Source organism: Dama dama, chromosome 32, assembly GCF_033118175.1.
Source record: "Dama dama isolate Ldn47 chromosome 32, ASM3311817v1, whole genome shotgun sequence".
NCBI lineage: Eukaryota > Metazoa > Chordata > Mammalia > Artiodactyla > Cervidae > Dama > Dama dama.
Genome location: NC_083712.1, coordinates 43,950,866 through 43,974,917, shown reverse-complemented (window position 1 = coordinate 43,974,917; position 24,052 = coordinate 43,950,866). Strand labels below are relative to the sequence as shown.

The following is a 24,052-nucleotide window of genomic DNA, read 5'->3' as shown; positions in this document are numbered from 1 at the left end:
GCAGTGATTTTGGAGCCCAAGAAAATAAAATCTGTCACTACTTCCACTTTTTCTCCTTCATGGATCACAGCCTTGTCATGGTGAAGGGGCTTGCATGACTCAATGAAGCTATGAATGACGCTGCTCAGGGCCACCCAAGACAGGTCACAGTGAAGAGTTCTGACAAAACGCTGTCCACTGGAGGAGGAAATGGCAACCCACTCCAGCATTCTTGCCTAGAGAATCCCATGAACAGTATGAAAAGGCAAGCCACGGAATTGCCCTGAACCCAAGTGTCCCCATTTGTGAGTTAAGATAGAAAGGCCTAGCTCACAAAACACGTTGGGAGGACTGAATAAAATAATAGCTTGCAAATACTCTGAAATGTTGATCTGTATGGATACATGGGGTCACAATGACTTAGAGTACATTCAGTTGAGTTCAGTTCAGTTCAGTCGCTCAGTCGTGTCCGACTCTTTGCGACCCCATGAACCATAGCACTCCAGGCCTCCTTGTCCATTACCAACTCCCAGAGTTTACCCAAACTCATGTCCGTTGCGTCGGTAATGCCATCTAACCATCTCAGCCTCTGTCGTCCCCTTCTCTTCCTGCCTTCAATCTCTCCCAACATCAGGGTCTTTTCAAATGAGTCAGCTCTTCGCAGCAGGTGGCCAAAATATTGGAGTTTCAGCTTCAACATCAGTCCTTCCAATGAACACCCAGCACTGATTTCCTTTAGGATGGACTGGTTGGATCTCCTTGCAGTCCAAGGGACTCTCAAGAGTCTTCTCCAACACCACAGTTCAAAAGCATTAATTCTTTGGTGCTCAGCTTTCTTTATAGAGTACATTCAGAGGGCTAGAAGCCATTTCTATCTGACCATTAAGTGCCATCTTTTTAGTGACATATGTTATCTCCTTGGAGTCTCACTAGGAAATAGTATTTAAAGAATAAAACAATAGGAGTCGAGTCTTTTGTTCCCAGGCATTTGATTAGACTTTTTTTTTTTTTGGCTCTGCTGAGTCTCAGTTGCAGCATCTGGGATCTTTCGGGGTGGTGCAGTGCTCGGGCTGTCGTGGTTCTCGAACTTAGCTGATCCACAGTATGCAAGATCTTAGTTCCCTGACCAGGGATCGAACCTGTGTCCCTTACATTGCAAAGCACATTCTAAACCACTGGAGCACCAGGGAAGTTCCTGATTAGACTTTTTACTCAGCCAGTTTGGGAGGGCTGCTCACCACACAGCAAAACTAGCAAATCAAAGTCATGCTTGCAAGCCCAGTATTGACCAGAAATCCCTCCTTTTCAATTAAAAACTCAGAGTAATTTCTGGACGTCAGATGCATTTCCCCCCGTCTTGTCTGTGAACCCCTCCCCTACTCAGAAGGAGTGCAGACTTGAGGCTCCACAGGAAGCACGAGAAGGAAGAAAGCTCACTTAAGAACTCAAAAAAAAAAAAATCACCTCTGTTCTCTATTCTTTTGATTTGATTCCTTTGCTTCATGTCCTCCTGCCTCCTCCCCTGTGCAGAATTTGACCCAAGGAAACACTGAGAATTGACTGGCGGCTCCATCAGTACCTGCTTATTGCAGTGAAGAAGGTCAGGGCCCCAGGTTTGCTTTCTCCAGAGGGGCTGGGAAGCTTGCAGCACCTGCTGGGAGGTGCTGGGAGCACTGGGAGCGGCCAGCAAAGCGGGGATGGGGGCCTGTGTGCACCGCTGGCTGCAAGGCATGCAGTCCCGAAGGCGGCTTCCGTCTGCTCTTCATCAACAGACAGAGGTGCTTATGTTGGAAGAGAAACATAGGTGATGGTTTCCTTCATTCTCAATCCTGAACTCAGTAAGGTAAATGGTCTGGTTAACACAGTATGATAACTCTGTAAAGACCATGAGTCAGAAACTCTGTTTTCACCACTAAAGCTCTGTGGTGGGGAACCTCGCTTTTCCCCCATTTTTTTCAGCTGCAAAATGATGTCCAGGTAATGTCCAAATTCTTTCCAGCCCTAAAAACTGTGTAATGCGCTGTTTTAATGAGGACAGAGGTGTAGCATTTACTCCCAGGGAGGGTTCCTGGGGTGGCTATATAAACTCTGTGCATACAGATTCTTTTCTCCAAAGGGAGCCTATCCATGTTCATATTTCCCTATTTATAAGGCATGATCTGTCATTTATTGGCCATAACCTTCCATTATACTGGATGCTATAAGAGTGTCCTTGTTAAAATACTGACATGCCAATAAAACTCACTCTCTGTCTCAAACAACAGCACTCATGTTGAGGCCACAAGCTGGCTCTTATTTAAACATACACTTAGAGGAAGAGGTGAAGTGTCTTATTTTACCCCAGGGTAGAGTCAAGACTGCTTCCAGTTAAAGAAGAGTCTTCAGGCAAACAGAGTGTAATGAGTGAGACGGCTCTCCGGCAGAGCTGAAAGACTGCCTCCAGGAAAGGCAAGGAAGTGACGGGGAATGCCTGGAGCCTGGGTATGCGTTTGGGGTGGGGGGAGTGGTGATTTCAAAGAGCAAAGCTCTGGCCTCAACTAAAACGCCAGAGGGGACATCTGGGTTTCACAAACACAAACAGGGAATGGAAGGAAAGGTGGTGATAAGCCAGACCCCTGGGTCTCACACCCTGCATTTATGAAATGAGAGGCTGTCCATCCCCACACACGACTTCAGGATCAGAACCAAGGTGAACATCGGCTCCATGTTTATTTCAGTAAAGTCAAGGGGCTGTGTTTGGGCTTCCCAGTAGCTCAATGGTAAAGAATTTGCCTGCCAATTCAGGAGACACAAGAGATGAGGGTTGATCCCTCGGTTGGGAAGATTCCCTGGAGGAGGTCATGGCAACCCACTCCAGTATTCTTGCCAGGAGAATTCCATGGACGGAGGAGCCTGGCGGGCGACAGTCCTTGGGGTCACAAAGAGTCAGACATGACTTGGCAACTGAGCACGCACACCACACAGGGCCTGTAGTATAACTCTTCAAAATCTCCCGTATCAACCTCCCACATATTTTAGTGGTTTCACCTTTGGCCACATTAGGACCTGCTAGCATGCTTTGGTGGAGAAGGAAATGGCAACCCACTCCAGTGTTCTTGCCTGGAGAATCCCAGGGACAGGGGAGCCTGGTGGGTTGCCAGCTATGGGGTCACACAGAGTCGGACACGACTGAAGCGACTTAGCAGCAGCAGCAGCAGCATGCTTTGGGGAAATGTCTGTGCTCCATCTCAATCTCAACAAAATAACTCCTGAGGAAGGGGGGATCAAAGGGGTAAACTTGAAACCTCCCTCAGGTTATTGTAAGCTGCGCTTAAGAACGACTTCTGGGATCACCAGCAGTAAACTTTTTATAAAACTAAAATGAAATTGTGTACTTTTTGAAAAGATGGCACGAAATACAGAAGTTAGGAAATACCTGATTTTGAATCTAGTCCAAACAAGAGATGAGACTTTGGTTTCATTTGCACTAGGAGACCTAGTCCAAGCTGCCTGGGAAGACCTGAGGATATCGGGATGCTGGTAAGGGCTTTTAACAGAACTTCAAGAGCAAGACAGCTGGTGATACACCTCATAGGTGTCCCTGACTTGCCAGTGGCCAGCAGGAGAGGCTCGGCACCGTCCCCCGGCAAGGTGTGGCGGCCCAGACCTCACACTCCAAAGGCACGTGAAGGCGGGTAACCCTCTGACAACACATCCTGGATCACTGGGTGGGGAGATGTTTCCCACCGGGAGCGTGGCCCAAAGGCAGACATTAGAAGTGATGAGAGACTCATAGTTAAGTCACAGAGTCACTGATGTGGGATCAGTCCTGGCAAGTTCATGATTGCAAGGAGGCAGAAACATACCTGAGGCTACTGTACAAGGCAGTGCTGCCTCCAATGGGGTCGGCTGTCTGCTCCCTGCATGTCTGGCTTCACCACGACCAGCCTGGTACCCAGCAAGCGCTCATTAAATGCCTCTGGGGACTGTGTTAAACTGACTTCGTAGTTCTTCAACTGCTTCACCGGGGAGTGTTAGGGTTGCCTCTGAGCTGGCGCCAGCAGCCGGCCAGGTTAAATGACACTCCAGCCAGAAACACCCTACAGGCCATTCAGTTAATAAGCACTGGGAACCAAACCCAACCAGAAATTCTGCCCTGATGGGATCCTTAGAATAGCTCTCAAATAGCTACTCGGAAGGCCTGACTTCCGCCCCCAGGTTCTACCTCTCCGGTATCTTCTGAGGTCCGGACAGGCTAGAAATGGAGAGATTTCATTTTTCAAAGGAGCAAGTGAGGTAGGCTGTGTAGACAGGTCTATACTGGCTGTTTGCCTCATCTCTCCCTGACACCTGCGACCAGGTTGGGGTGGGGGGATGGTCACGACAGCAGGCTCCTTGCTCCACACATTCTGAACGGTCCTCTGAATGCAAAATGCCCTCGGACGAGTCCACTCTGCCTCCAATGAGCTGTCCTCCCAGATTTCCTTCTCTGGCCGCGGCTCCTCCCCCCGGGCGCCACCCAGACCTGTGCTGTCCCCGCGCGCAGTTCACCGCCTGCCTTCACCCTCTTGCCTTCTCCCCTTCTCCGCACTTCTTTCATTTTCTCTGCCCCCCAGAGCGACCGTCTCCAGTCTCCATCTTCGCAGCCTTTCTCCTCCGGGTCCTGGCCTCCTACGAAGCCACACCCTTGCGGACCAGCGCCCTGGAGGAGTTTGATAATTGACTTAAGGTCAACAAAAGAAAAAAGTGAGCTTGGAGACGCTGGAGCACAGGCTCGTCCGGCGGAGCTGAGAAGGGCTCCCGGCCCCGGGCCCCACCTGCCGGGACGCCCGGCCGGACCCCTGCCCGGCCCGCGGGGCGCACGGAGGGACGCGCCGGTGGCCGCAGGTGCGGGCGGGCTGGGGGGCTGGCAGCCGGCCGGGGGAAGGCCCTCGGCCCGCGTCTCGGCCGCGCGTCTGTGCAGCGGGCCGCGCCCTCCCGGCCCTTGGCGCCCGGCGGCCCGGGCGGCCCGGCCCCGCGCGGGCGGGAGGCGGGAGGGGCGGCCAGCGCGGGGTCTCCCCGCGGGTGGCGGTCCCGCGCTCCTCCGCCCGGCGGGCTCAGCTGCGGGCGGCAGGGTGTCCGGTGTCGGGTGTCCGGTGTCGCCGCGCCGGCAGGAGAGCGGCGGCGCAGAGAGCGGGCCGTGGTCGCGGTGAGGGGCGCGCGGGGCCGCCGGGCGCGGGGGCAGCTCCGGGCCGGGACCCTCGGGGGGCGCCCGGGGCTGCCGGGGAGGGAGCGCCTGGGGGTAGCGGGCAGGAAAGGCGGCGCGCCAGGCGCTCCGGGCGCCCGGGGGGCGGTCCCCGATCCCGTGGGCTCAGGGTGCGCTGGGGGGCCGCGCGGGGCCGCGGTGGGCGCGCCGCCCCCGGAAGGCGGGCCCCGACGGTGGCCGCAGGCGGTCGCGCAGTGACCTTCCCCCGCCCTAGGGTTCGCAAGGGCGCCCTTGGGGTGGCGCCGGTCGCATCGGGGAGTCACTGTGCAGGTTCGCTCAGAGTGCCTTTGTCTCCCCAAGACTCAAAGGAAAGAGGCGACAGAGCGCCCCTTTCTTTCTAAACTTAAGAGTCTGCTCAACCCTAAAAGCTTGGTTGCATGCCTGCTTAAGAGAAACAATGACTTGGATACAGGTTTTTTATTTGTTTTTGTTTATTTTTTCCAGTGAAGAAGTAAGTGGAGTCAATGAAAGCATAGATCTGGCATGAGTGAAATCTCTAGATAAACCTGTGTGCAGAGATTTCAAATTTCTGAAGAGTGGTACAAAATCTTTACAGAATTTACCAAATTGATGTCGCCCCTTCCAATTTATTTTATCCTGAGATAACCTTTGTGCGGATAGGTTAATAACGCAAAGTTGAATAACTGGAAGTCTGAAAACAGCTGGCTGTTTGAAAAGAATTAAATTCAAATGATATTCTTACCATTAAAGTTATGGTGTCCATATCAGAATATTTATATGATTAATTAGGCTGGTTTTTTTTTTTTTTTTTTTTTGATGCTCAGTCGTGTCAGACTCTTTGTGACCCCATGGACTGTATGGACCCCCTAGGTGTGGCCCCATGGACCCCCTAGGCTTCTCTATCCAGGGAATTTTCTAGACAAGGATACTGGAGTGGGTTGCCATTTCCTTCTCCAGGGGATCTTCCGGACCCAGGGATCAAACCTGGCTCCCTTGCATTTCCTGCATTGGCAGGCAGATTCTTTACCACTGCACCACCCTTTGGGGTAAGGTCTCAAAAGTCGTTAAAAATACGAAAAGTCCTCTTAAAAAAAAAAAAATCATTGTTCAGAGGACAGTGGCCCTAAACCCTGGTAAACTATGAGAAAATATGAGAGCCAGGCCACACCTATGGGAGTCCTGGAAGACAACTGTGACCCATTAGAAATTTATTTTTGGAAAAAGTAGCAGACGTGGACATGTTGCTTGTCATTTTTGTCTTTTAAGAAAAGTATTGCACAAAAGTACTGAGTTAACCCAGCTTTCCTTTTTCCTGGATCTTGAATGGGGGGAGCCGTCTGCACTCTGTACCGGACCCAGTGGCAGCGCTGATTGTCAGGGGGTACAATAGGGGAAATCCTGACCAGTCGATTTCCTCCTTTCTGCTTCCTCCACCCTGGCTCCACTTGCCTCGGTAAGTCCCCGCTAGATGGTGTGGCCCAGACCTCAGGTTACAGAGTCACAGTTCAGGCTCCTTTCACAGTGAGGAAAGCCAGCACGGGTATGTGAAGTGACACCCAGCCCGGCCCAGGCAGGGCCGGCCTCCCGGGCGCGCCGGCGCTGTGTTTGAGGACGGAGCTAGTTCATACCTGCGCGGCCGCAGCCTCAGCGTGGCATGCAGCGCTTGTGTTTCAGCAGCCTCACCCCTCAAGATTCTTGTCAGCTGTGTCCCCAAGTTTTCTTTGAGGACAGGGGGAAGCAGGTGTCTTTCCCTGAAGGTCCACTAATGACCTTTAATGCAAAAAAAAAAAGCATGTTTGGGGGGAACCGCACAAGACTGAAGCTGTGAGAGCTTGGACCTGTGGTCCCCGCGGTGCAGAGCCGCCCTTTCCCCCTGGTCTGTCCCCGCTGCTCCCAGGGGCTGTGGATGGAGCTGCGGGTGGATGCTGTGTAGACTAAGTGATCCGTGTGAACGCTGTGAGCCCCGCGTGTCGGTCACTTCCCGCTGTCCTTCCTGGGGTGGGGGCTTTTCCGTACCTGCCCTCCCCTAAGGCCACCTGCACTTGCAGAGATGAGGTGTCTGCCCCCCACCCCCGACCCCGAGAAGGTCGACCCTGCCTCACGCACTTTGGGTTCAGCATTTCTGCTGCTGCCAGAACTTGCTTCTGAAACATCACCTGCGGTTCCCCATCCCAGTGATGCTATGATTCTGAGAGGTGAAAGTTAAAATTGCTCAGTTCGTGTCCAGCTCTTTGCAACCCCATGGACTATACAGTCCATGGCTTTCTTCAGGCCAGAATACTGGAGTGAGTAACCTTCCCCTTCTCCAGGGGATCTTCCCAACTCAGGGATCAAACCCAGGTCTCCTGCATTGCAGGCAAAGTCTTTACCAACTGAGCCAAAGGGTAAGCCCAGGAATACTGGAGTGGGTAGCCTATCCCTTCTTCAGGGGATCTTCCCAACCCAGGGATCGAACCGGGGTCTCGTGCATTGCAGGAGGAGTCTTTACCCACTGAGCTACCAGGAAAGCCTGGAGTTTGCTGGAAAGCCAGCAAACTCCACGCCCCTGACTTGGAGCCAGACCTCCAGGCACAGCCCCTCCATCGTCTTGTAGAAAATGGGGATGGTGAGGGACTGAACTCCAAGGTTGTGATGAAGATTCGTTAGTTACTGCCTTCACTGCTCAAGGTCATGGCTGGGGTCAGCATCCGAGACCAGGACTGTGCCAGGTGGAGAGAGGAGAGTGGATTCAGCCCTTTCAGGGTTTTCCTGTTTAGTCGCTGCCTGCCTTGTCCCTGTTGCTGGGAGTCGCCCAATTCCAGACTGGGGAATAGAGCAGAAGCCTCCAGCTTCCCTGGGCAGCTCCTCTCCCCCGTGTTTTATTTCTGTGAAAGTCAACCCTTGGTTAAGAAATGTCCCAGCATAAGGACCTTTACTGGAATGTCATATATAGCTTTTACTATGTTGAGGTATGTTCCTTTGGAATGTCAAGGACTCATTCACTTTGGTTTCTTAGCACTTGATCTAAGCACTGGAGTCCAGTGAGCTGAGGACTTACCTTCTTGCTGCGGTTCTGACACCTACAGACAAGAGCTCAGCCTCTGGAAACCCCCCTCGAGGGTAGATTTAGTTGAGCCCCTCTCCTGGAGACCCCAGAGTCAGGAAAGCATCAGAGGACATCAGTGGTCTGACCGTTAGAGCCTTTGAGGGTGCCTCAAAGCAAAATACAAAGCTAGCCAGAAAGCCTGGGGTGGGTGAGGCTGACTGAGTTAGAGTCGGATGGTGCCTTTAATTCTTTTAAAAATTTCTCTTAACACTGGGTCCATTTGAGCCCTGGGATTTGAATGCTACAGATGGTAGGATGCAGATAGCGGGGGTCGTGGTAGCCTCAGTAAAGGTCCCTGCTACACCAGGATTCGAGAGTGAATGGAACTATGTGTTCTTCATACGCAAACCACCCTGGGTACCCTGGCTGTTGGGCTGTTGCTCCTGCTGCTCTGAAAAAGCTGGTGTAAATGGAGAAACCGCTGCGCAAGGAGGCGGAGCAGGAGTGAAGCTGCAGGGGCCTCCCAGGGCGTGAGAGGAGCAAGACAGCCTGCCTGGGAGTGACCGGGAGACGGGCCGGGACTGACCGGCCATGGGCCTAGGAGGGCCGCTGTGTGGCTGAGTGACCGGTCTGAAGCTTAAGAGCCTTTGAACTTAGTTTGGAGAAAGAAGATATTTGAGAGGGCATGGCCAGATGGTGGGATTGTTAGTCCGTCTCTTAGAACATACATAATCCTAAAGAGTTGAAATAAATAAGCTTTTTGTGCATATCTTATTGTATTGGAACAAAATAAACATCCCTCCCCCCCCCCCGAATGGAAATGTGTACATAATTTCCTTCTAATGACAAAAATATGAAGGTTTGCTACATTTTTTAAAAAGACCAAATGGAAAGGTGTGAAGTAGAGCACACCTGCTGTGGAGTAGGTACCCCCGTGAACCCGCCTACGTGCTCAGGCCCAAGGCTCCTCCCTCTGAGAAACTGTCTTACGGAGCGAGGACCCTTTGTGATGGGCCTGGTCACCTCTTCAGTTCAGTTCAGTTCACTTGCTCAGTCGTGTCTGACTCTTTGCGACCCCATGAACCGCAACACACCAGGTTTCCCTGTCCATCACCAAGTCCTGGAGCTTGCTCAAACTCATGTCCATTGAGTGGATGATGCCATCCAACCATCTCATCCTCTGTTGTCCCCTTCTCCTCCCGCCCTCAATCTTTCCCAGCATCAGGGTCTTTTCCAAGGAGTCAGTTATTCACATCATGTGGCCAAAGTATTGGAGTTTCAGCTTCAGCATCAATCCGTCCAATGAATATTCAGGACTGATTTCCTTTAGGATGGACTGGTTGGATCTCCTTGCAGTCCAAGGGACTCTCAAGAGTCTTCTCCAACACCACAGTTCCAAAGCATCAATTCTTTGGCACTCAGCTTTCTTTATAGTCCAACTCTCACATCCATACATGACTACTGGAAAAACCATAGCTTTGACTCGATGGACCTTTGTTGGCAAAGTAACGTTTCTGCTTTTTAACATGCTGTCTAGCTTGGTCATAGTTTTTCTTCCAAGGCGCAAGTATCTTTTAATTTCATGGCTCCCCCAGTTTATCTGGTCTGTAATTTTAGATCTGGTGAAATTAGGTTATCTGGAAGAGGTACACCTAAAACCTGGTGACCTTCCAAAACATACATGAGTGTTCTCTCCTGCCTCTGCACTGTTTTCATGGTTTAGTAAGTTGTCTGAACACTGCATTGTTCTTTTGTGAAGATAACAGCACATAATTGGGTGTATTAACTGCAACTTTTAAGGGAAAATGGGGAAATTGCATTATGGTCTAATTTTTATTTCTTGTTTATTTCTTCCTTAAGCCTGGCTTGGGTTTGGGTGGGTAATTCTCTGAAATCTCAAAAACAGTGTTTTCTTTTGAAATATGTTGTTTGGAGAGAGGCTTTTAATTTCATCCCTGCCTTTGTCTCTTTAACTGTTTTTAGCTGTGGACGTGGTGGTTTATTGAGCTCGGAGGTAATCGCATGTTTGCTTAGTTGGGAGAAGGCCAAACCCCTGTTAATTTTTTGTTTCTCTGAGATTGACTGGTAAAAAGTTAGGGTTTATTTTGTTTTGTGTGGTTTTTTTTTTTTTTTGTTAAAGTATCTTTGGAAATTACAGGATACAGGTTACACAAAGCTCTTAACAAAGCTTGCCTGAAATAAAAGCGGATCTGAGTTTCCGCCAAGCTTACTCCTAAGCCTGTCCTAGCCTTTGCACCTTTTAATACGGTTGCATCTTGGCTGTTGCTCTTTGCAGGTTCATGAGTGGCGTTTTGGACAGGGAGCCTGGTGTGGGAGCCCAGAGCCAGTTTGCTGAACTGCCGTTGTCCCAGCCCCACGAGTGTCCGGGAAGGTCTGTGGGTGCCCCCCTCCCCCCCCCCCCCGCCGTGCCAGCCCAGGGGAGGCAGCCCTGGAAGCCGTTCTCAAGAACTTTTGCCCCAGGTGTAAGACTCCAGCCCCGCAAAGATGCTGAAACAGATCCTGTCGGAGATGTACATAGATCCTGATCTGCTGGCAGAGCTGAACGAGGAACAGAAACAGATCCTGTTCTTCAAGATGAGGGAGGAGCAGATCCGCCGCTGGAAAGAAAGAGAAGCAGCGATGGAAAAACAGGAGTCCTTGCCAGTGAAACCCAGACCAAAGAAAGGTAAGCGGAGCTCACTTCTCCCGGGAGCCCACGCGGCGGGCTGCCTCCCCGCTCATTTTCACGTTTCACACTGGTCAGCCGCTAGCCGGGTTCGAGATCCGGTTTGGCAGCTGGACCCTGAGTGTTACTGAGCTTTTCATGGTGCAACTGATCAACCTGAAGGGTCCATGCTTGTGCAAGTACACGTGCACACGCGTGCACAAGTACACAGACACACACACGAGTGGCAATACTCTGGAGTGGTGAGGCTGAGAGCAGATGTCTTTCTCGAAACCGGACTGACCTTGAGCTGCAGTAAAAAGTCACGTGGAGCTGGACTCGAGGGGCATGCAGGAAGGGTCCGCCTCCTCTTGTCTCAGATGCCTGGTGTTCTGCTGTGCTGGGCTTAGTCGCCCAGTCGTGTACAACAGTTTGCAAGCCCCCCAGGTTCCTCTGTCCATGGGGATTCTCCACTGGAGTGAGTAGCCTATCCCTTCTCCAGGGGAGCTCCCGACCCAGGAATCCAACCAGGGTCTCCTGCATTGCAGGTGGATTCTTTACCAATTGAGCTACCAGGGAAGCCCCTGGTATTCGACTACCAGTATGCAAAGTCTTTACATCAGCCTCTCTCTAGAAATGCTGTTTCCATTCCGTAGACTCTGAGAGATGTTTCTTTGAGTTTTCTGTTTTTAGGGACATTCACTTTCAAGATGCAAATACTACTAAAAGGAAAAAAGTCATAATGCTAATTTTTTTAGTGTGAGTTCACCTTTCAGATGTACTACCTCTTCCTGGCCCAAGGAATCCCTGGTAGCTTGGCCGCGTCTTTGGGACCATGGATGAGAAGGAATTCCTTGTACATCAGGGTTAAAGGGTATACACAAAGACACACGGGAAAGCATGTGTTAGCGCACACACACACCCCTCCACACACTTTCTGTTATGGACGAATACCTATGTTGTTGGGAAAAAAAAAAAAAACAGTTTTCAAGGTCACTTACAGAGCCGCATTCAAAGATCAATTTCTCTTCGTTTTTTATTAAGCCCGGAAAAATAAATTTGATAAAACCATTCAGGGTTTCAAAGATTGAGAAAATTAATCTCCCTTGTATGCTACAGACTCAAAAAGGAAGTCAGTTGAGTGACCTTTTCCTTGCACTGTCTTTTATTAAAACCTTTTTCCAATTAAGGTTTTACAGTGATATGGAAATAAATGTGAGTACTTCATTTATTATTATTATTATCGCCAATAGCAGCTATTTATTAACCCCCTGTTTTGTCAGACACCATGCAAGGCACTTTTACATACATTACATGTCATCTTCATGGTATTTCTCCACAATAGCTATCAGTGGTCCTGTTTTACACATGGAGAAGTGCAGTAATAAATGCAAGGTCACACCCCAGTTGGTACCCAGGTCTACTGGGCTTCACAGTACTCTGCACTCTCCAAGGACATCCTTGGTTTTCCTTCTAGCGGTAACATGTCCAAACGGAAGCATGAGCCTGTATCTTTCCGATCTGGCTTCTCCATTTCCTTGCATCCTTTGGTCTGAGTTAACCAAGTATAACGGGGCCTCCTGGCACCGTGTTAGTTGTGAACGTGACACGCAGACGTGGTGGGTGACTGTGAAGACTGGGGCCGCAGAAGGGCTCTGTCCCCTGGAATCAGTGGCCTGGAGCTCTTTGAGAGATTTTGGGTTTCTCACGTTTGCTGAGTTGGTCTCCTCCTGGTGATGTAAGATGAAGTTCTTTGCTCAAATTCTTCCTTTGCGGGCTGTAGGTTTTCCCCTTTCGTCCCTTTAAATGTATCGTGCAACTCCCTTCTGTCCTTCAGAAAAATCAGCTGCTGGCCTTATGGGACTTCCCTCGTCTGTTATCTGTTGCTTCTCCCATGCTGCGGGTTCAGTCGCTCAGTTGTGTCTGACTCTTTGCGACCCCATGGACTGTAGCTCACCAGGCTCCTCTGTCCCTGGGATTCTCCAGGCCAGAATACTGGAGTGGGTTGCCATGCCCTCCTCCAGGGGATCTTCCCCACCCAGGGATCAAACCCATGTCTCTCTTGCATCTCCTGCATTGGCAAGTGGGTTCTTTAATATATCACGACCTGGGAAGTTTTCCCTTGCTGCTTTTAATATTCTCTCTTTATTTTTTGTGATTTTGATTACAGTGAGTCTTGGTATGTTCCTCTTTGGCTTCATCCTATATGGCAGTAGTCCCCAACCTTTTTGGAAGCAGGGACTGGTTGTAGGGAAGACAGTTTTTCTGCGGAGGATGGGGATGGTGGGGGGTGGTAATGTGAGTGGTGGGGAGCAATTACAGCCTGGGAGTTGGGGACCCCTGCTGTTTGGAACTATGTGCATTTCCTGGGCTGGGGTGACTATTTCCTTTCTCAGGCTAGGGAAGTTTTCAGTAATTATGGCCTGAAATTCTCAGGCTCATTCTCTGTCTCTTTTTCTTCTGGGCCCCTATAATGCTAACATTAGCGCCTTGATGTTGTCCTCAAGGTCTCTTGACCTGTCCTCATTTCTTTTCATACTTTTTTCTGCTCAGCAGCAGTGTTTTCCACGCCTCCATCTTCCAGCTCACTGATGCACTCTTCTGTATCATTTAGTCTACTATTGATTCCTTCTGGTGTATTTTTCATTTTAGTTATTGTATTTCTCCTTCTCTGTATGTTCTTTATATTTTCTAACTCTTTGTTTAAAAATTCCAGCTTCTTGCTCTGTGCATACCTGCTGTCCTCCTGAGTTCTTTCATCATCTTTACAAGCACTGCCCTGAGCTCTTTCTTGGGTAGAAAGCTTATCTCCACTTCATTTAGTTCTTCTGGGGTTTTGTCATCTTCTTTCATCTGGAATGTGTTCCTCTGCTGCCTCATTTTTTAAAAAATTTTTTTTCTAAGTTGTTATTTGCATTTTTATATATGTGGTAGGTTAGTTACATTTCTTGACCTTAAAGAAGGGGCCCCTCTGAAGATGTTCTCTGTGTCTTAGCAGCCCTCACCCCTCTAGACGCTTAAGCCGTACGCTCTCCAGATTTTCCCTAAGAGGTCTGCATGGGCCCTTCCGTTGTGGGAGGCTGAGCCTATGGGCCATCAGCTGGCTTGGTTGGCTCCTACATCGGTTGATTCTCAGGCCCTGCCTTGTCTGAAGGCCACTAGCTGTTGGTTAGATGGATCTGGTCACAAAGTGACTGGTTGAGGAATCCTACGGGGTCCAGGGGCTAGTTGTGGTAGCTCACCAGTAGGTGGAATCAGGGTCCCAAGGACTCCGGGGAGTTTGCCCTACCCACGGACAGGTGAACTGAGGTCCTGGAGGTAGCGCTGGATTATTGGCAGGCAGAGTCGGGTCATGGAGTCTGGCCACAGGGCCCAGGATCCCAAAACTCATTTCAAATCGTTGAGTGGGGGTGGGGTGGAGGGTGGGGGGCTGGTTCTCGACACAGTTGGGTTTGGCGTCTGGGGTATCCTGAAGCTTGTGTTAGCCTCTAGTGGGCAGGGGCCGGGACCTGGCTGGTCCCTGGGTAGGGTCTTCCCTGCTGTGGGTGGCCTGGATCTGTAGCTCTCCTGCCTTTGGTGTCTGCCCCTGGTTGGTGAGGCTGGTCTGGAGACCAGTGCCGGCGTCCTGGAGGGAAGGGCCAGTGTCTGCCCGCTGGTGTGTGGGGTTAGGTCTTGGCCCTCTGGTGGGCTTGGCAAAGTCCAGAGGCGTGTCTGCAGTCAGCTGTGGGCTCAGAAGTCCTTAGGGCCTGCTCATGGCTGGAGCTGCGTTCCTACCCGGTTAGTCGTTTGGCCCGAGGCCTCTCAGCACGGGTGGCCTGCAGGCTGTTGGTTGGAGCCAGGTCTTGGCACTAATGAGCCAAGATGGCAGCTGCCAACAGCCATGTCCTCACGATAGAAGGTCCCCAAATATGTTTGCCTCTAGGATTCATGGTCTCAGGGTGACCCGTAGTCATCCCCGCCTCCCTGGGAGACGCTCCAAAGCCGACAGGTAGGTCTTGCCCAGGCTCCTGTCAAATGACTGCTTTTCACCCTGGGTCCTGGTGTGTGTGAGATTTCGTGTGCGCCCTTTTAAGAGTGAAGTCTCTATTTCCCCCACTCCTGTGGGACTCCCAAAATTAAACCCCGCTGGCCTGAAGGCAATGGCACCCCACTCCAGTACTCTTGCCTGGAAAATCCCATGGATAGAGGAGCCTGATAGGCTGCAGTCCATGGGGTCGCTAAGAGCCGGACATGACTGAGCGACTTCACTTTCACTTTTCACTTTCAGGCATTGGAGGAGGAAATGGCAACCCACTCCAGTGTTCTTGCCTGGAGAATCCCAGGGACGGGGGAGCCTGGTGGGTTGCCGTCTATGGGGTCACACAGAGTCGGACACGACTGAAGCGACTTAGCAGCAGCAGCAGGCCTTCAAAGCCAAATGTTCTGGGGGCTCATCTTCCCAGATGAGTAGGACCCCCGGGCTAGGGAGCCTGACCTGGGGCTCAGAACTCTCCCTCCGGTGGGAGAAGCTCCAGTCTGTGGGTCGCCCACCTTGGGGTACCTGTCTCACTGTGGTGTCTGTCTCATCGTGGTTCCTTTTCTATGTTTTTGGTTGGAGAAGATCTTTTCTTGTAGGTTCTGGTCTTTTTCATGGATGGTTTTCCTGCAGATAGTTGCGATTTTGGTGTGCTTAGGAGACGAGGTGAGCTCAGGGCCTTTCTGCCCCGGCATCTTCCCCAGTCTCCTGTTGATTTTTTAATAGGACAACTAGAAAATGCATAATTACAGGCGGCGCTCCCATTGGACAGCACTGCCCTAGACTGTAAACGTGGCCCCAAGCAGTGCCGATTGAGCTGCTGGCGTGTCAGACCCTGAACTCTTGGATCTATCGTCTCATGAAATCATCACAGCCAAGCCTGGAGCTGAGTTACTTTCACATTTCACAGGTGAGGAAAGGGAGACAGAGGCACCTTAACTGACTTGCCCAGGGCAGCAGGACCCTGAGCCTGACTCTCCCGTAGCTGGCACTGTTAACAAACGTTGCCCCTCGTTCAGCCTGCCTGGCGCTTCGAGCTGACCTGGGGCTTGGTAACAGTTGCCATTGCCTAAAGGAGCCCTGCACATGACTGAACGTGTGCTTGTGTGGGTGTCTTCCCATGGAGCCTTTATTCCGTAAGTTTTTTTTTCTAGTCGTGCACACAGAGGAGGTCTTTACTTGGTAGAGGCTGCCCAGCAACAGACACCTCTCCAGCTGGTGGGAACTTCTCGCAAGAAGCCAGGCTCTGGTCACTGTGGGGGGTGACAGACGCTCCGTGTGCACCCATGGAACAGGCTGGGGCTTGTGAAATTTCCCTTGTGGATTCTCAGACGAGCTCCTTTATGCAGAGCCTCCCCTTTTCAATGAAATGATGGCAGAGCCCTGGTGTGTCCCATCTGCCGGATCTGCTTCCTCCCCGCCCTTCCCTCCTGACCCAGCACAGTGACCTCTGCTGCTGGATTCAGTTCTCAGCTCGGTTGATTCCTCAGCCGGGTCTCACCCTGTGAGTTGCCTCTCAGAGTCTCTTCGTGTCGTGGTCTCTTGCTGACTCCGTGACTGTCTTCTTTCACATCTCTGCCTGACCCGGAATACCTGTGTTCCCCAGGGGAGCCTCACTCTGCCCTGGTGGTTGGTAAGCTTCAGGTGGGACTGAGGGTCCCTTAGACTCTGTGGGAAACTTACTGAAAGCTTGGACCAGGAGAATCTACACAGGGGACATTTGCTGCAGTTTCCCAATGTTGACAGATTCCCTGAGCCTCATTCACACACTCCCCGACTAGGTTAAGGTCAGGGTCTCTGTACTCCCTCCCTGGGGCACCTCTTCTCTTTATGGAATCTCACAGCTGTATTTCGAAACCAGACCTCTTATCTGAGCATTGGTCTCATGTCAGTTACCCAACGAGCATCTCTGCTCAGAAGACCCTTGGGCCCTTGATGCAAAGCCAGGTTCTTCGGCATCATCCCAGCTCTCCCCCCTGCCCCCCAGGCCTGCTCCTGCCTCTGTCTCCACCATGATCTGTGGCCCACTTTCCTTTGAGTCACCAAAGCCGGAAGCCTGGGAGTCCCCTGGTTACTCCCAGTCTCAGCACACTCGCATTGCTCCATCCCACGGAGGTTCTCCCTACCACCCTGCGGGTCTGTTAGCAAGTGCCAGACAGAAACCTTGTGTTGATTACATTTCATTTAATCTTTGTAAGAATCCAGGGAGGTGAACATGGCCCGCCGCCTGAGTCTTACAAGTAAGGAAACAGAGAAAGTGACGTGGGCAGGTCACCGGTGGAGTCCGGGTTTGAACGGCAGATCTGAGTCTGCTCTGAGCCGCCAATCCCAGCCCGCTCTGGGCTCACTCTGGGCTGGATAGTGTGCCGGCCTTGGTCTCACATGTTGAGTGCTGGACTTGGATGCCCACTCGGACGCTCCCTCTCACCCCCTGGAGCCGTGGGCCAGCCGGCCTCCCCCTGAGTCGCCTACTCGCTTGTCTGTGCCACCACCTGCTGCCCGGGATGGTGGCGCTCTGTGGGTTCCCCAGCTCCCTTTCTGTCCCTTCTGTCTCTAGAATAAATATTTTCAAAGTTTTAAAACACAGGCTCGCAGAATTATTACCTGCACTACCTTCGGGGAAGTCCTCGTAGGATTGGGCCTCACTGTGCTAAATTCCTTCAGTCATGTCCCGATTCTTTGCGACCCCACGGACTGTAGCCCTCCAGGCTCCTCTGTCCATGGGGATTCTCCAGGCACTGGAATGGGTTGCCATGCCCTCCTCCAGGGGATCTTCCCGACCCAGGGATCGAACCCGCATCTTCTGCGGCTCCTGTATTGCAGGCAGATTCTTCACTGCAGAGACACCAGGGAAGCCCAGGACTGGGCCTTGGTCTTCATGGAACCACACGTGGGGCTGGCGCTGTCCTGATCTGCAGGGCCGAGAGGGTGACCCCGTGCCCAGCTCGCTCAGCAGAGCCCTGCAAACATTCATTTCCTGCTATTCTTGATGGTGGATTTCCTGTTTTTGCTCTCAAAGGTATTTCAGTCTGGACAGTGCATCAGAGGTGGCTCTAAACACAGGTTTTACTGCCTCACAGGCAGGTAAGGAATTCTGGTCCCATTGCACCAGCTCTACAATCCCAGACAAGGAACTTACCTTCCCGGAGCCTCGGTTTCCTCGTGGCCGAGTAGGGTTACTAACAGCCTTGGTGATGCTCTACGTATTTCAAGGCAGACCTGGCACAGGCATCGGTCAGAAGGAACGCGGCCGTAGCACCTAAATCCCAGAGGCCCTGCCGGCTAGGTATTTGCCCTCTGGTTTCTGGGTCAGAGGTGGATGACTGTGAGGAGCAGCCAGAGCGGTGGGCAGTTCCTGGGGTGTTGCAAGTTCAGGCAGCATGTGGACGCTGCAGCTCAGGGTGAGCGGACGTCCCCTGTGTGCCCAGGAGTGGGGTTTCTGGGTCACATGGTAGCTTTAGTTTTTTAAGGAACCTCCATACTCTTTTCCATAGTGGTTGCACCAACTTTGGTTCCCACCAACAGTGTAGGCGGGTTTCCCTTTCTCCACACCCTCTCACCATTTATTATTTGTAATCTTTTTGATGATGGCTGTTCTGACCAGTGTGAGGTGATACCTTATTGTAGTTCTGATTTGCAATTCTGTAATAATTAGTGATGTTGAACATCTTTTCATGTGCCTGTTGGCCATGTGGGTATCTTCTTCGGAAAAACATCTATTTAGGTTCTCTGCTCACATTTTGATTGGGTGGTGTTTTGTTTTGTTTTGTTTTTGGTATTGAGCTGTTCATTTATTTTGGAAATTAAGCCTCGTTGGTCACACTGTCTGCAAATATTTTCTCCCAATCCATAGGTTGTCTTTACATTTTGTTGATGGTTTTCCTTTGCTGTGCAAAAGCTTCTCAGTTTGATTAGGTCCCATTTGTTTATTTTTGCTTTTATTTCTTTTGCCTTGGGAGACCAAGCTAGGAAAATAGTTATGATTTATGTCAGAGAATGTTTTGCCTATGTTCACTTCTGGGAGTTTTGTGGTGTCATGTCTGACAATTGTTGACTCTTGGTTGGTCCGTCAGACCAAGAACATGGAATTAATCCTTTTTGAGCACGTATGTGTGAGTTCAGACTCATCCCCTCTGTTTTATCAAAGAGGAAACTCGGACTGGAGAAATAAAGTGCCGTAAACACTGGGGTTTTCGTACAGCTTTCTGGAGTTATGCCACACAGGCCCTCCACGTAAACCCCGTCACTGGGCGTCCGCTCCCTGTGTGACCTCAGCCCACAGCCAGGTGGCTTCTCAAGCCTCACCAGCTCTGGCGGAGACCCCGGTTCCACATGGCCCCTCACCGGTTCCCGTCCCTGGGCTTCGGTCATGCTGTTCCTCATGTCCAGCACCAAAGCCACTCTGTTCTCTGTCTAAATTCCATACCCATCCTCCCCAGCTGAACACCAGGAACTTCTTATTTCTTCTCTGTTCTTTCGAAGCCCCCTGCCTTCTCTGAATCCTCATTGGACGTACTCTCTCCTGGTCACAGAGTATGTCCCCCTGCCCACCTGCCCCCATCTCTAGAAATTTAACACCCCTCCCTCAGCCAGGTGGCTCAGACTGTAAAAAATCCACCTGCAAGGCAGGAAACCCAGGTTTGATCCCTGGCTTGGGAAGATCCCCTGGAGAAGGGAATGGCAACCCACTCCAGTATTCTTGCCTGGAAAATCCCATGGACAGAGGAGCCTGGCAGGCTACAGTCCATGGGGTTGCAAAGAGTCAGACACGACTGAGTGACTAACGTCATCGTCTCAGTCCTGCTACTTTCGTAATTAACTAGTGGTTCAGCTCCTGCCTCCTTTAGCTGGAACTTGAGTCCCTGGAAGCCAGGACTGGTCTGTCTTGTTTGCAAGTGTCTGCAGCGCATCCACCTCAGGGCCTGGCACGAAGCAGACAGATGGCGAAGTTCATCAAGTCGGTGACCTGCCGCCCTGCCCTCCTCTCCCAGGCCCTGGTGACCTGCAGGAGGGTGTCTCACCCCCTGCACCCTGCAGCACCCAGCTCTGCACCCCGCCAGCCTTAGGGACGCCACGGGAATGTCGTGGGAGACAGCCCTCCCTGTCTTGGCATGAAGCCGAGGGCGTCAGGGCAAACCCCCTCCCCGGGTTCAGGGAGCTGTGTGGACCCCCCCGAGGACCCCAGGGTCTTTGCCCTGAAGGAGAGGGGCCGTTAGAGCAGAGACTCCCATCAGGGATGCTATCTGACAGGTCCAATAACCCCCTTCCTTCTGGCCCCAAAGCCGCCGTCTCTTACGCCTCCCCCACCCCCTCAGAGGTATGGGGGCTCTGTCCTCCCCTTGGCTGCCCCTCCCCTTTGCTTCTCAGCCCCTCCTGTGTCGTAGGGTTTCTGGATTCCTCTCCCCCAGAGCAGGGCCTCCCCCAACGGTAGTTATGCACCCGAGTGCCCTGCGTTATGCTCTGGGACACAGTTTTGGGGGGATTGTGTGTTGCTGTCCCGAGAGGGGCTGCAGGGACCCCTGGGCCCCTCCCGCCTCCCCTGGCTCTCGGCCACGCCATCTCCAACCACCTTCCTCCTGCTGCCGGAACGTTGGTAGGGGGATGTCAGGTGAAGACCGAGAGGTGGACACAGTGGGAACATTCTTAGCTGCCCCAGAGCAGGCAGTACAGGGGCTTTGTGAGGGACGCCAGCATCCCACAGTGAAGGAACCTGTGGGCATCTCAATGAGCCGGAGCTGACCCGGCCTCCCCACCCAGGGCCCACCTGAGACTGACCTGCCCTCATACCTGCGTCCACCTCTGAGCACAGACTGTATGACTCCTCCTCCCTGCCCCCCCAATATCCTATTTATTGTTAATAATTTCATTTATTTACTTTTTGACTGTGTGGGGTCTTCATTGCTGCACGGGCTTTTCCCTAGTTGCAGTGTGTGTTCTCATTGCAGCAGCTTCTCTAGTTGTGGTTCCCGGGTACAAAGCCACAGACTCAAGACCTGTGGGGCACGGGCTTGGCTGCTCCGCGGCATGGGGAGGGGGTCTTCCCGGCCCCGGGATCGAACCCGTGTCTCCTGCATTGGCAGGTGGATTCTTTACCCCTGAGCCCCCAGGGACGCCGTGACTGTCCTACTGAGAACCTTGTACCCAGAGCATCTCTGCGGCCCTGAGGATGGAAGGCGCCCAGAGGAAGAGCTAGGCTGGCCCTGAGTGGCCGCGTCCTGAGTCTACAACAGGACGCTGGTCCTCCGTCTGCTGGACGGAGACTCTTCCATGGGAAGTTGGCCTCTGCTTCCCGCAACCCTTCCCCGTCCTGGCCCGCGTTCCGGCAGCCGCCCCCCGTCACACACTCAGCAGCGCTGGTGAGCGTGTGTCCTCAGGCTCAGGCTTTTGGACGAGAATGAGCTAAGGACCTTCACGGCCCTGGTGAGTCCCCTCCGGGACCTTCAGACCTAGGACTGCCCCCGCTCCGACTTCTCCAGGGGATGGCCCACCGTCCCGGGTGTCAGGGAGCCTGATGTGCCTGTCAGAGGAGCAGGAATTAGAAAGTAAACACAGCGACCGGCAGGGAACGGGGCTATTCTAGGAGCTTCCCCACGTCTCCCACTCCGGGCGCGTCGTCTCTCACGGCTGATGGGAGTCTCTTAGCTGCCACGTCCGTCAACAGCACAGAGGAGCAGTTGTACCCACCTCTGCTGAGTGCCGTCGTGTGTCAGACACCCGGGGACCTGCCCCCACGGCTGCCTCCCCCCACGGCTGTCCTCCGGAGTGGACGTTAGCGTTCCCGTTGTGTGGACAAGAAACTGAGGCTTAGGGAGATTAAATGATTTGTCCAAGTTGTACGGCTGAGTGGCAGGGCTAGGGTTTAAAGCAAAGCTGGTGTGACTCTAAAATGCATGCCTTGGACCCAGCAGTGAATCCTAGGAAGATGGTGGACACGCCGTGCCCAAGAGCAGCTGGGTTGCAGGGAGATTCTTAGGCTTCAGAGGTTCACGTGTCTGATGTTGGCTTCGTTACCCTAGAGATAACACAGACAGTGGTCTTCCCATCTCGGGTCTTCACTTATAAAAAGGGCATGTGCAGAACCCACACTCATCATGATTTAAAACGGACAGTCCAGCCACCGCCCTGGAAGGGGCTGCTTGCTCAGAGCACGTTGGACGTGCTTCGCTTCATCTGATCTTTAAATACTTGAACGGTGGAAAACCTCCTAACCCACGGCCGAAGATACTTGCTCAAACCAGATTCTTGTTTTGCTTGCAGACAACAGCAAATCCGTTCACTGGAAACTGGGAGCCGACAAGGAGGTCTGGGTCTGGGTGATGGGCGAACACCACCTGGACAAACCCTACGATGTGATCTGTGATGAGATCCTTGCGGAGAGGGCGAGGCTGAAGGCCGAGCGGGAGACGGCGGAGCTCAGGTGTGGACCCGCGGGCCGGGAGAGCCAGCCAGGTGGTAGAGCTGGTAGAGCCTCTTGGCTGGTAGAGCCTGCAGGAGGGCCAGGTGGGCCTCGAGGGCACGTGGTGGCATCCAGTTTCTGGAAAGTTCTCCCTTCTGACCTTGGGGGACCCCCTTCACTCACGATGCCACCACGTCGGCTGTCCTGCATCCCCATTGGGACATTGTGGATGAGGTTCCCTGTGACCCTGGGCTTCCCTAACGTTGAGCAAGAGCAGCGTAGTTGCGGGAGTGAGTGAGGCTCTGGGGCCCCCTCAGGCTTCAGGCTCCAGGGCCGCCGCTGAGGAGAGCAGGCCCGAGGTGGGTCTGTCCATGCCAGGCTCTCAGGGACAGACCGGGAGCTTGCAGTCCAGGAGGAGAAACAGGCGGCCACGCAGGCTGTGTGTGCGCTGTGACTCAGACCAGGCAGGGGCTCCCATCCTGATCCCAGGGGGAGAACCTGGAAAGGTAAGTAGTTTTCCAGCTTGCAGGAGGTCAGGTGGGAAAAGGCAGGCAGGAGGTCATCAGGGCTCCTCGATAGAGTATATTTGATATGTGGGATGATGGTGAATCGTCCTGCGTGTTTGGGGTGCACGCAGGTGATGGGGGTCGGGGTCTCACGTGCCTCGAAGGCCAGGTTTAGGACTCTGGATCTTATTCTGTAGACAGTGAGGAGGTGCTGGGTGAGACCAACTGCAGACACAGGAAGGTCACTTGGGTGGCAGACTCGGGGCAGGATGTGGGTCCCCTCTGCCGGGTGCTAGGGTGGCTTCTGGGCCCCCCGCCCTGAGTGTGGGCAGCCCTGCATGAGAGGAGACACAGGAGCAGACGGGGCCTCTGTCCCATGCCCCAGGGCTGTGACTTCACAGCCGTAGGTGGGCGCACAGGATAAAAAAGGGACTCTGTGCTGCTGAGGACGTGAAGGCTGTGTGCTCTGTTGCGCTCTGTTCTGTTCACGAACAGAAAGAAGGCTGTTCAACTTTTGATTCAGGAGCCGGGCAGACCTGGATTCCAGTCCTGGCCGCTGCCAGGCCTTGGATGCGGGATAATGGTTATCCTGAGCCTCTTTTAGCAAAGCCAGGATGACCGCACCATCCCCGCAGGGCTGCTGTGAGGACTTGGTTCACGTCTTTAAGTGCCTCGCAAGGGCTCAGCCTGCCGTCAGCGCCGTTCCCATCGTTTGAACGTAGACATCCACTTGGGGGAAAGCTTGTCTTTTTACTGCAGGATGTGTTTTGATAATTCCACGTTTGTTTCTCTTCAGAAAAGCTCAGCCCGGAGAGCTCAGCAGCAGCTCGAAACCAAAGCCGCCGTCCTCCGAGGGGCGGGCGCCCGGGAACGTGGGGGAGAAGGCGGCGGAGACGGGGACGCCAGGCCGAGGCTGCGGGCAGGCTGCGCCCCTCGCAGAGCAGAAAGCGCCTGTGAGTCTTTCACGTCTGTAAAGTGTGCGGAACTTCACGTCGGGGAGACAGAGGTGTCGGGGCCCCGGGGCGTCAGGATCCTCATTGGGCTTTTCTGGGGAAGGTTGCTCCCGCCTGGAAGGCCCTGCGGTTATTCCTTAGGGGGATGGACTCACCTGCTTCTTCAGAAACAACATAGAGCCCCCTCTGCATGAGAGAAGGTGTGAGGAGAGAACTCTAAATAGAAAACTGTGCATCGTTAAGACATCCCCAGGGTTATTTTTTCCTGTTACATTTTTCTGTAACGGGTCTGCAGGGTCTTTCTCGAAGGGCCAGCTGGTGGACGGCG

At 52.8% G+C, this 24,052-nt stretch overlaps 1 protein-coding gene across 6 annotated transcripts in view; it reads left to right on the top strand.

Annotated features, from left to right (window-relative positions):
• Positions 1-4,491: 4,491 nt before the first annotated feature.
• SH2D4A (SH2 domain containing 4A) overlaps positions 4,492-24,052 on the top strand; it is a 63,752-nt gene continuing 44,191 nt past the window's right edge. For 2 of the 6 annotated variants that reach the window (XM_061134588.1, XM_061134584.1), the window contains exons 1-5: positions 4,492-4,845; positions 10,486-10,581; positions 10,671-10,875; positions 22,127-22,286; positions 23,568-23,724. In XM_061134588.1, the coding sequence (XP_060990571.1) occupies positions 10,695-10,875; positions 22,127-22,286; positions 23,568-23,724 (498 nt within the window). In that variant the 5' untranslated portion in view covers positions 4,492-4,845; positions 10,486-10,581; positions 10,671-10,694. Of the gene's footprint in view, positions 4,846-5,098; positions 5,147-10,485; positions 10,586-10,670; positions 10,876-15,621; positions 15,780-22,126; positions 22,287-23,567; positions 23,725-24,052 lie in introns of those variants that run through there. The other 4 variants (XM_061134585.1, XM_061134586.1, XM_061134587.1 and 1 more) reach the window with 4 other exon arrangements.